Below are 11,969 nucleotides of genomic sequence, written 5' to 3' on the forward strand. Positions count from 1 at the left end.
TCATCCAGTCTAAAGCATACCCTATGCTGGTAAACTAGTTTAGGTTAGCCAGCTATTGACGAGCATAGTGTACGCTGCATTTGATTCTGGTCATGCTGGTAGATCAGCTTGGTCAAGCTTGGTCATACTAGAAACTTGAACGCAAACATACCCTATGCTGGTCAAGAGCTAAACTGGTCAACCAGCTTAACCAGCCTGCATATGCTGTTTATTTCCAGCAAGGAGAACACTAACGCTAATTGACAAGTTCCTCATGTTTATTTGGTGACGCTAATTCTCTCTGGTCAAACAAATGACTGCTTGTTTAAGGTGGTAGTAACCACAGGGTCCTGCAGATGACATTGCAGGGAAACCAGCTGGTGGTCCCTGTCCATCAATTTTGTATTTTGGCCAAGCCATCTCAGTGCTGAAAAGTGGACTCAACTGGACTGAGGAATAGGCAGTAGGGAAGGAGGTTCTGGTGGAGTAAGCAGGATGCTTAAAAAGTATACACTGTTTGGCTGACATAAATATGGTAGAATATATCTGACCTAGCAGGCCCTAACAGAGAGTTAGGTGCTTTCCAGAAGTGCTCAGAAGCTTCACAGTGTCCTTGGAGAGTGCAGGGGCCGTATCGAGTGCAGGGGCCATATCGAATGCAGGGGCCGTATCCCTGGGAGGCGAGACATAGCAATGCCAGGTGCATGTCATTTCACCAGGCCCTACAGAGGCCCAACCAGTGTGCAATAAGTTTAAGCCTTGATTTAGGGCCAAAGACTCAAGTCTGATAAGAACACTGGAACTGGAGCAGGAGGAAGAAGATGAGCTGGTTTAGGTTTGGCTCATTAATCATAGGACATTCTTTGGTCTGTTATCAGTGATGGGCGCTGCGTCTTTGCTTGCTTCAAAAAGCACTACTCATAAGGTTGCCCTTGAGTTGAGATTAGAGTTGGCACGCAAAGTTGATTTATTTTTGTATTATCTAAGACACAGTCAGAAACTTGCATGCGTTGGGACGTCCCCTTCCACACGACTGTTTTCATTTACCAAAAATGCCGTTTTCATGTGGGCAAAACACAGACCAAAAATATCCGGGTACATTTGGATGGGGCATAACTCTAATTAACACTAATGATAGCTAACCAGTCTAACTAAATATTATTTTGTTGTAATCTGCTTGGGGGTCCGGGGGTAACAGGGGGATACCTAGACTGATAACGTGGCATTGTCATGTAATAAGAAATATAAGACAAAATAAACATCAAAACCAAATGTGTTTTTCCACCACCAACCCATTTCATGTACTTAATACACATGCACAATTATCACTATTATTATATCGTTATACAGGGTGGGCCATTTATATGGATACACCTAAATAAAATGGGAATGGTTGGTGATATTAACTTCCTGTTTGTGGCACATTAGTATATGGGAGGGGGAAAACTTTTCAAGAGGGGTGGTGACCATGGTGGCCATTTTGGATCCTACTTTAGTTTTTTCAATGGGAAGAGGGTCATGTGACACATCAAACTTATTGAGAATTTCACAAGAAAAACAATGGTTTGCTGGTTTTAACATAACTTTCATGAGTTATTTACAAGTTTCTGACCACTTATAAAATGTGTTCAAAGTGCTGCCCATTGTGTTGGATTGTCAATGCAACCCTCTTCTCCCACTCTTCACACACTGATAGCAACACTGCAGAAGAAATGCTAGCACAGGCTTCCAGTATCCGTAGTTTCAGGTGCTGCATATCTCATATCTTCACGGCATAGACAATTGCCTTCAGATGACCCCAAAGATAAAAGTCTAAGGGGGTCAGATCGGGAGACCTTGGGGGCCATTCAACTGGCCCATGACGACCAATCCACTTTCCAGGAAACTGTTTATCTAGGAATGCCTGTAAACCATGGGGGTGGTTCTTCTGTCAGGTTTGGCCTGGATGGGATAACCTTTGCTGTCCTAATGCAAGGATGATCATTCTATGTTCAAAAGCAGAGGTGGAAGAACTCCCATACTTAAGCAAAAGTACAAACACTCTAGTATAAAAATACTTTTTTACATTTTACTGAAGTAAAATACACACTCCTACATGTACTTAAAATATTTCCTTTAAAAGACCAAAAATCTTAAACTTTCATTTATGATATTCATGTCACGAATGATAAATAATAGTAATTAGCTCTGATATCAGAAACATGTGATTAGCACTAATAGTCTGTTCCTGTAATTAAATTCTGTATTTATTTGTCCCTTATGGGAACTGCAGGTTAAAAAAAGCAAAACACTGACTGCCATTCCTGTCTGTGATTCTGGTTCATGTCTATTCTGCTCAAATTAACTGTAATGTTCTCTGCCCTGTTCGTTCATGAATGATCTTGCTTATTCCTGCTGAAAAATGTACAGAACTTTACAGAAAAAGAAGAAAAAGTGTGGATCAGACCAGACGTGCTAGCCTTTGCACCCAGGCAACCAGTTGTCCTTTCTTGGACCACCTTCAGTAGGTACAGAACAACCCATAAGACCTGTCATTTCGGAGATGCTAGTCACTACAATTTGGTTCTTTTCAAAGTGGCTCAGATTCTTACGTTTACCTGTTGTGCCTTACACTGTCTAATATGTAGAGCCCACCCATTAAAAGGAGCCACCTGTGGTGGCTGATTGCCACTATAGTGGTTTGTCAGTACCCCCCCCCCCCCTTTATCTTCATTAACACACCAGCTTCAGCTCAAGAAAGACTTATTATTGAGCTCACTAGTTAGATCAGGACTGTTTGAGCAAGCGAAAAAAAAATATATGAAAATGTGCAAGGAGTTTTCCAGGACCAGGGCTTGATAACTGTTGAGCTAAGTGTTTTTAATGCATGTTGAGGCAGTTTTTTAAAAAGCAACAGAATGAGGAAATGCATGGGTGTTTCAGTTCCTGAGAACATTGTGGACATGGCAGTTTAGAGAATTTTTGGCAGGTATCTGAAATCAACACATGGTCAGTATTACATACATACAGAGTAAATAATGTCTTTTAACTTTCCAGGGTCAAGGTCTCTTAACTTTCTGTTAGTGATCATGATTGGCTACAGCTGATAGCTTTTCTGTGCCCACATAAAAAGGGCTTGTTTGACAGCACTTTGACAGCATTGACCCTGAAACACCCAGAAAGAAATCCAAGGAGTTCAGTGTGGATCTGAGAAGGAAGATTGAGGATTTACACAAGTCAGGAATGGCTCTTGGAGCCCTTTCTAAACAATTGCAGATTCCAAGGTCATCAATTTCAATAATTATTTGAAGGTATAACCCAATTAACCCCCAAGCCACAAACCCGCCACAAGCTGGAAGCTGCTGGAACAGCAGTGTCACTGTCTACAGTTGAGTGAGTTTTACATCACCATGGATTGAAAAGCTGTTGTCCAAACCTGACACCATTCAGCTCATCGAAATTTTGCAGCTGAACCACATGGACAAAGAACAAGCATTCTGGAGGAAAAAGTGGATGAGGCTGTGGAACTGTTTTGCTGCTCAAGGAAACAGATTCAACACACAAAGTGGATGAAATAATGAGGAACTGGTGAATCGCATGAGGCAGATGGAAAAATGAAGTAGGAGGACAACCTCACAACTCACAATTTGCTGATAATCCCTGCTGTAACAGACCTACTACACTTGGAAATTTACAGGTGAGTTGAATTTGGTGTGCTTGAGCAGGAAAAGCACAAAACAAAAAAACAAAAAAAGTAAAAAAAAAAAACTGGGCAGGAATTCGCCCGAAATTGTCCTCCCCTGTCCTATGTGGTCGAAACTTGGACAGCTGAGTGCTCCAATATGACAATGACCCCAAAAACACATCAGAGGAGGCTGTGGAATTATTCATTCAGGCTTAAAACATTAATCTTTAAAAGTCCCTTCCCAAGGTCTTGCCCTCAACACTACTGAAAATATGTAGACAGTGCTTAAAGGTAAGGCCTCTGCCAGGGAACCCACATATTTAACTGAACTCTGCCAAATCTACCCGGTCAAACATCCAACCAGAATTCAGCCAGATGCTTGTTTATAGCCACTGGTCAAGACATTCTCTCAACTAAATATTAAGAGTGCTGTATGTACAGTTTTGAGCTTGAATGTATAGTTTTTATTCTATTGTTGATTTCAGAAAACCCTAAAAAAAATCGATTGATTCTGCATAACCGTGATTTAACTGATTATGATTCAGTGTAGTTGTTATTAAACTGTAATTTAATCACACTGAATCATGTTTGATCCGTGTTGGTTGTCTGTTCTAGTGCAGGCAGTGTGTTCGAGATGACAATAATACCAGTTCTGGCTTCACAAGCCAAGAAAACGTTTCCCTTTTTCGAGAGGATATGACAACCGAAGTGTGTGATGCCGCACCCATAACATGAGAAAGAGGAAGAGGTTGATGTTTATTAATATGTGTTTACAGAGCAGCTGATGGCATTTTCAGCTGATGGTGTTTTCTGTATTGGGGTTGGGGTGTGTTAATGGCTTTCTAGGCAATTTCGGTATCTTGGCCCACTTCACAGAATTACAAAGTGCAAAGTGTTCCCAGGTTTTAATATTTTAGGGATCAGTGTATTGTAACAATGTGGAAGAAGGGTGATTGAACTCCGCCATACAGCCAATGAATATACATTAGACTTGGCTTGTACTTGCAAGAACGGGGGGGGGGGGGGGGTTGTGCACACCAGGCCACAGAACACGCTAATGACAGGTTCACTATTGCAAGCTATTTGCACTATAGCACAGTAAATCAACCAGTTCATATCCCAGCTATGACAGGGGTTGGAGGGGTAATGCAAATACGAAGGCTTGTGTTACTGGCAGTGGTGGCTCAGCAGTTAGAGCATCAGGCTGTTGATGACAGGGTTGTATAATAGTATAATATAATAGTGTTTGCTCACTAGTGTGTATGTGTGTGTTCACTGCATGGATGAGTCAAAAGCAGAGGTCAAATTCCATCTTTGCCCAACACAAATGGTTCATATGGTTGTCTTGTCTTGCTTTTGAAAGTCATTTTGCAGATTCTGCTTCAAAACAGCCAGAAAGGGCAGAGCTGTGACATGGTCCTCAAGTTCTGCCCTAATAAGCTTCATGTGTAATGCAGGAGGACCGTAATGCGCTTTCGATGTAACACAATGTTCAACCATCTGTTGTTATCTGTTGCGTCTTCCTTTCCTGTCTGTTTTCCCTCATTTTGCCTAATGTGTAGCTCATGGCCTGTGACCTAATGTGAACATACTGAGAGAGCTGACCAGTAAGTGCATCTACATGAGCTACCGAGCTTCAGACCTGGCAGAATTAAGGAAAAGAGGCAGGACAGGAACTTTTGTTCAATGTTCTCACAGTAGCACTGCTGTGTCTGATCCACTCATACCAGTGCAAAACACACTAATGAGAATGCCCCACCACCCAAATAATACCTGCTCTGTGGTGGTCCTGTAGGGTCCTGACTATTGGAGAACAAGGTGAAAGGAGGCTAATGAAGTATGCAGAGAAACAGACGGACTGCAGTCTGTAACTATAGACCTACTAAGGGAATTGGGAAGTAGAGCTGATATAATAGACAATGAGTGTAGAAACAAGAGGGTAGTATTAATGTCTTGGCTGATCGCCGTATATCTCCAGGATAAGGGTTCTGCTTTGTGATTATTTCTTCAATAATGCTGCCACCTACAGGATGAACATCAGAACTTGCAAATTCCAACCACAGCATGACAATAGAGTAGGGTATTCCATACCCCAGTACTGCACAAACAACAGATATAGCATTTACACCGTTTATTCATTCACTTGTGATTTGTTTAATACTATGATGAACTGATGGAATTCCCCTGATGGAGGTACAAAAAGTACAACACAGGCCCAGTTCAAGGGATATGTGGGAGATGTGGTTCCTTCGCTGGATAGGTGGATATAGGTAGTTTCGTCTAGCTAGGACAAAGACCTCACTGCAGTCAGATGTGTTTTCTCAGTCTGTGAGGAATGTTATGTCTGCTGGGTCTGGGACGTGTACGCATGTGCACCAGGCCAGAAGTGATGACCATAGCAGTGAAGAGGACCCAGCGAACAATGTCATACCACAGAGGCACTCCTGACCATGACCTGAGAAATACAAGCATGTGAAGATTCACTACATGTATGCTGATTCATTCACAAACCATAAGGACATCAAATCTAAGCAATGTGTGAGTGTGAAGAACCTTTCGAATGGCTCTTCTCATCTCTGTTAGACTCAGGCCTGTTCACACAGGCAGGCCTGTCATTAATGTGGGTCTCGGGTGATCCGATCACAAATGACTACCAAAAGGCATTACCATTCACACCTACATCTCCTGTGACCGCTTGTGTTTGGATTTCTCACATCATTTCTGCTGGACGAGGGGCATGGCTCACATCCCATATCATCATGCCGATATAATAATTTAACACTAATAATACCAGCCAGGAGTTCAGCCAGGATATTCTTGTTCAAACCTGAGAAAGAGGCTCTCTATCCATGTTTGATTGACATGATCTGACTGGTCTTCCCATTCACTGTGACAAGTGACAAGTGTTGAGCTCAGAACTTCCACAGTGGTCATGGTAGTTGTGGTTAGTGCTGGTGTGGTTGTCCGACAGTCGTAGCCTTCAATACCTGAAAGGGAGGACACTGGCACTACAATGTGCTGCATTTCAAAGACATGGAACTATTTATAGTTAACAACTGTTAACTGTTAACAACTGTTTTTTAGTTGTCATACCGCCCAACACTGGCTCTCTACAAAACTCCAACTCCCAGATTTCCATATACTCTCATATGATTCAATCAACCAATCAGGAACAATTGTCATGATCAATGTCATCAGAATACTAATCAGCCTCAGCTGTTCCTAAGCTTTTCATGGTTTTGACCTGAGGGTACACCACAAAGCAAGATTAACCAGATAACTTAAGCCCAAATGCAAGTTTGTCCAATGGGAACAGAGATGATGGACATTCCAATTGGACAGTCCTCAACATTTTCTCCAATAAATAAGCAGGTGTCCGAATACTTTTGTCCATATAGTATACCTGGACACTAATTAGTGGAGAATAGAGTGGGACAGACAGACAGTGGACTTGTGAGGACTTCTACTAAAGTGGCCAATGTTTGGAAATACAAGGTGTTCAAATAAAGTGGGTGGTGAGAGTGTATTGGCAAATGACTGACCTTCAGACATGAGTGAATAGATGCAGTCCTTGTCTCCAGGCTGCAGGACCTGAATGAAAACAGCTTTACTGCTCTCTCTGCTCACTGTGTTTTGAGCCGAGCAGATGACAAGACCGTACTGAGTGAGGGAAGCACAGTGCAGGGGGAGATCTGAGGCGCTCTCTAAGAGGACAGCTTCAGGATTGGCCTTTCTGTACCAGCTGTACTGGACATTAGTGCCTCTCTCGCTCCTGCAGCGCAGCGTCAGCGACCGGCCCTGGCACGTCAGCAGAGGGGAGCCCACAGGCCACACCTCTGGCCTGCTCACAGCTTCTGAAATCCAAAGCGTTTGTAAGTACTTTGGGTCATAATTGACAGTTGAACAAATATACAATATAATTATTTACAATATTATTATATTATATAATATTAATAATATGTGTGAAGTCAATATGAGGTTATAAGAAAATGGTGCTTGCCACACATTGACTACCTGATAATATAGTGTTAAAGTCATGGACAACTTAAGAACAAGCATAAGAAGTGGAGATAGTGGAGAATAACAATTTCTTTAGCCACTCCCTCTTTTATGCTTTATTGCTCTTTATTTTATGTGAGCCTGTATTTTATACTACTGCTAGTATACTGTAAATGCTAATAATAGTTTACTTCACTTATTTTTATGTAGTTTACTGATCTTTGAACAGCACTACCACATGCTACCCACATTCCTAGCATATTTATAGGATGGCACACTGTAAATGAAAACAGCATACTAGTTTTAAGCTAATATTGACAAATAATAATAAAATGAAAATAATAAAATGTAAGCATTTATTTAAGCTAACATATTAATACAAAGTACTTATAATATTTAAGGCAATATTTTTGCATAATATATATGTTAATATTTTACTAAAACAGTGACTTATAAAATGTATTCTTTTTCCAAAAAATTACTTGAGCTATTGATATTGAGATTATTATTTTAACATTGATATTGTTAAAATAACTAATATTTTACTACAAAATGGCATTATAACATTTATGATAATACTTTACTAAAAATGACTTTTAATATTTAAGCTAATATTTCACTAGAAAATCAGAAAATACTTTAATTAACAGGTAGTTTTAGCTCAAATAAACATACAATGAAAAAAATTACTTGAATAAAAGCAGTTGGCTTTGCAACATCATTTTAAAGCAACCCTATGTTTTACTATCTCTACCATTCAGACAAGGAAAATATTGGAACGCTGCTGGGAGGATTTGATTGCATTCAGTCACAGGAGCTTTAGTGGGGTAAGGCTCTGATGTTGGCTGATTAGTTCTGGGTCTCAGTCTTTACTACAGCTCATTAAAATGGCCAATAATATGCTGCACAGGGTTTTACAATTTATTCAATTGCAACCAGACACATTCTTACCTTCTGATACTTCCACTCGGATCTTAACCATGATGTCAGCATATATTTTATCAATTCCAACCCAGTAGATTCCAGTGTCCCTCAGCTGAAGTTTCGTCACTTGAATGTGAAAGCTTCTAAACCCTGTTGTGGTGATGCGTGCCCGACTCTTGAGCTCAGCCTTGGTGAAACCATCTGTATCCATCAGAATCTCACATGTTCCCCTGGATTCCCCAGCACACCAGTACTTCTTGTTGAAGTGGAACTGGTTTGTATTGTACGTACAGGCAACATTAAGTGTTCTCCCGACTGTGGCATGGATCCTGGTTTTGTCACACTGAAGATATGCACTGACTGCTGGAAAACAATAATGTAATTTCTGTATGTAAAAAAAAATGTAAATAAAAATGTAAAGGACCCTAATAATAATAATGTGGTTGCCAGGATTTCACTGTAAACATATGGTCACAATGTATAATGTATAAAACATTACAGTATGTTTTTGGCAACTGTACATTTTATATCAACTAACTGTTTTGTTTATAGTACATTACAGTACAGTACACTGTATAAAATAAGTGTAACAATGTACTGTAATTTTTTTTAGTCTTATTCTTTCATTCCTTAACACCTTAAAAAGCAAAAATCACTCCAGCTCCGAAGTTAATGAAAGGCAGGTACAAAATATTATTCAAACGTAACGTTTTCAAAGAAGGTTTAAAGACTAAGGCACTTAATGCGTTAGCCTGAGACAGCCAGTGCTCCCCAATGCAGTCTGAATAAGTCTGATTCTGTATACATAGCTTCCTTATCTGGACTTTCTGGACAAAAGCTACTCCTACGTATATTGTGGTTGATTTAGTCCCACTCATATCTGATCAAAAAGGTACTTTCAGGTGACTTAATACTCATGTAGCTCCGCTTAGACACAAATCTGCTTTGGTTGCATTTTTAAAACTTTGCAGACATCCTCCAAACCTGGGCTGCTCTGGTATACGCATGTCCCTACCATGGTATACACTGTTGACTCTGCAATTGGTCCTAAAGGCCCTCAGGCATGCTTCACCTCACATTCACCCCAAAACAATCATTCTGGGTATGATTAATTCTGGTAAAATTATGGTGAAATCATTAGTGGCACCTAATTTATTTAGTCTTATTCTTTAATTCCTTAACACCTTAAAAAGCCTATGGCCTGCCGGCAGGCAAGACACATTATTACAAATTTCCATTACCAAAGATTAGCCTCACAAGTTTTTACAGAAATCCCTGTAGTTACTGAATAATACACCTTAGTGTGTAATACGCGTTGTAGTGTTAAGGGGTTAAGGTCCAGCCTTCAACTCTGAGGCCAGGAAGTCAATCGTTATATAAGTGTATATATATATATATATATATATATACATACACACACATTATTAACATTCATGGATTCATTCATTCACAGGATGTATATTAAATTAAATTGAAGTAACTTTTACATAAAGTATACTTCATAGTACTGTATTAATAAAATATATACTATGTTATATGTCTTTCATTTTAATTTTATTTGATACCACTTTTTTACATTTTCAAAAAGTACATACATTTATTAGAATATTTACAACATACTTAGACATTTATTATTTGTGTTTAAATACAATTGAGTGCATTTTCAGTATGGTATGTATTTATGGTATTTCACTACAGAAACTGCATTCAATGTACTCAACCTTTTAAGAGTTTACAGTCTACCGTGACAGTCTTTTACTGTAAAATTTTGACATTTTTTACAGTGAACATTGGGCAGGTTACATTACCCGACCACAATAGCAACATGATCACTTAGTTCCATGTACTTCAGGAGTTTTGTTGGATTTGTTCTTTTAACATGTGACATTGTTTAAGGTTTAGTGACAACATCTCACCTCTTGTGCTATTAATTACACTTTTTATTTAATTCTGTTCAGTTGGTTCAGCTTCTTGGTTTTGCTTTACTACTAATCAAACCTCTCATTTTAAGCATCATTGTTTTCTTTTTAAGCAAATGTATCCCGAAAAAGAGAAGAACAGAGGCTGACAATCTTCCTGACAACAGAGCAGAGGCTGAAAACAGCTTCTATGCTGATACGATATTGAATGTGCGAAGCAGATCCAGAATTGTTCTAAAGAGAACTACAAAGACTTTTTGGTGGGTTTTGGTAGCTAGTTTTCTACTTCTGTTTAGGTAAGGTCTAGATTTGGGCTCTTGCAACCATCTCTGGTACTAACGTCAAGAATCCCAGCATTGGGCAGGTACACACAGAAGAACGTACAGATGTTTGTAATACAACAAAAAAAAACTTACCCTGAGATGTGAGAAACAGGTAAAGGACCCTCATTGTGTTAACGTACCTTGTGTGGCTTGCACACTCAGTCCTCCAAAACAGGATGTAAAGCAGACGGACTGTGGTTTTCATTTGTCTTTTTTAATGCCAGCAGTCACATCAGTAACACTGCAATTCTAGCTGTTCTAGTGAGAGTCAAGGAGTCTGCACAAGTAAATTACACCTTAACCTCTGGCACAGTTGTGTAGCTTTCACTTCAACTTTCAATGGTGGTAGGAGACAGTGACACCCTTGCGTCTCTTAAATGCATTTTTTTGTGAGGAAAAAGTTAGAAAAAAAAAGACTGTACTTGGCTTGACGTTTCACTGGATAATGAAGTCCACAGGAACACAAGTACAGACAAGAATGCAGACTGAGAATTGACCCATGTCTTATTTCAACCTTACACATTTAGTTTGGTTTGCTCTTGATTGTTGAAGTGAGCAGTAGTGAGCGGTAGTGAGGCCTTCAGAGAGAAAGTTGTAGATGCAGACGAGTCTGGGAAGGGCTTTAAAAAGATCAATTAGAACAATTAGAAATCAGTCGTTCCACTGTCATTTACAAGTACCAGCATGGTCAGGTAAGGCTGTCCGAGCAAATTCAGCCCTTGAACAGAAGTCTCTAGCATTTACATTACAATTAAAATTATAATGTAAACTAATTTAGAAGTCTATGAAGATGCCATGTCAGTAAAACTTGAGGAAAGGTCTAATGAACATAATAGTGTGTTTTACTCTTGAGTTACGCAGTGTGTTTAAACATGGGTCATGTTTAAACACTTAGAACAATACTTGTCCAGACTTCGAAAGTCAAAGAGTGATGACACTGTTGAGAAGCCAGCTGACACATCTTACAAACAATGATGCTAACTGAGATTTATGAGTCCATATTTCTAAGTCCTAGCTTCCACATTCTGACCAAACTACTGTCTGCTGATAGTCTTCTGAGGTAATCCAGGAAAGTGTGGCAGTAGTAAAGCAAAAATAAAAGATAGCACATTGATGTAATGGATCTGAGACCACTTAATTTTATACAAGAATTATGGCTGA

General features: G+C 39.6%; 1 protein-coding gene across 4 annotated transcripts; it reads right to left on the minus strand.

The window, feature by feature from the left end:
• Window positions 1–5,759: 5,759 nt before the first annotated feature.
• Window positions 5,760–11,043, minus strand: LOC140576622 (uncharacterized). 4 transcript variants are annotated; one of them, XM_072696105.1, is made up of 5 exons: window positions 10,949–11,043; window positions 8,594–8,926; window positions 7,186–7,497; window positions 6,471–6,630; window positions 5,760–6,098 (listed from the first exon to the last, which is right to left on the minus strand). In XM_072696105.1, the coding sequence occupies exons 2-5, from the start codon at window positions 8,775–8,777 to the stop codon at window positions 5,951–5,953; spliced, it is 804 nt and encodes a 267-aa protein (XP_072552206.1). In that variant the 5' UTR covers window positions 8,778–8,926; window positions 10,949–11,043; the 3' UTR covers window positions 5,760–5,950. The 4 variants fall into 4 exon arrangements, with proteins under 4 accessions (XP_072552206.1, XP_072552203.1, XP_072552202.1 ...); XM_072696102.1 differs by having other exon boundaries at window positions 10,902–11,043; XM_072696101.1 differs by having other exon boundaries at window positions 8,594–8,929; window positions 10,902–11,043.
• Window positions 11,044–11,969: the final 926 nt, after the last annotated feature.

The sequence above is a fragment of the Salminus brasiliensis genome, chromosome 14, assembly GCF_030463535.1.
Source record: "Salminus brasiliensis chromosome 14, fSalBra1.hap2, whole genome shotgun sequence".
Lineage (NCBI taxonomy): Eukaryota > Metazoa > Chordata > Actinopteri > Characiformes > Bryconidae > Salminus > Salminus brasiliensis.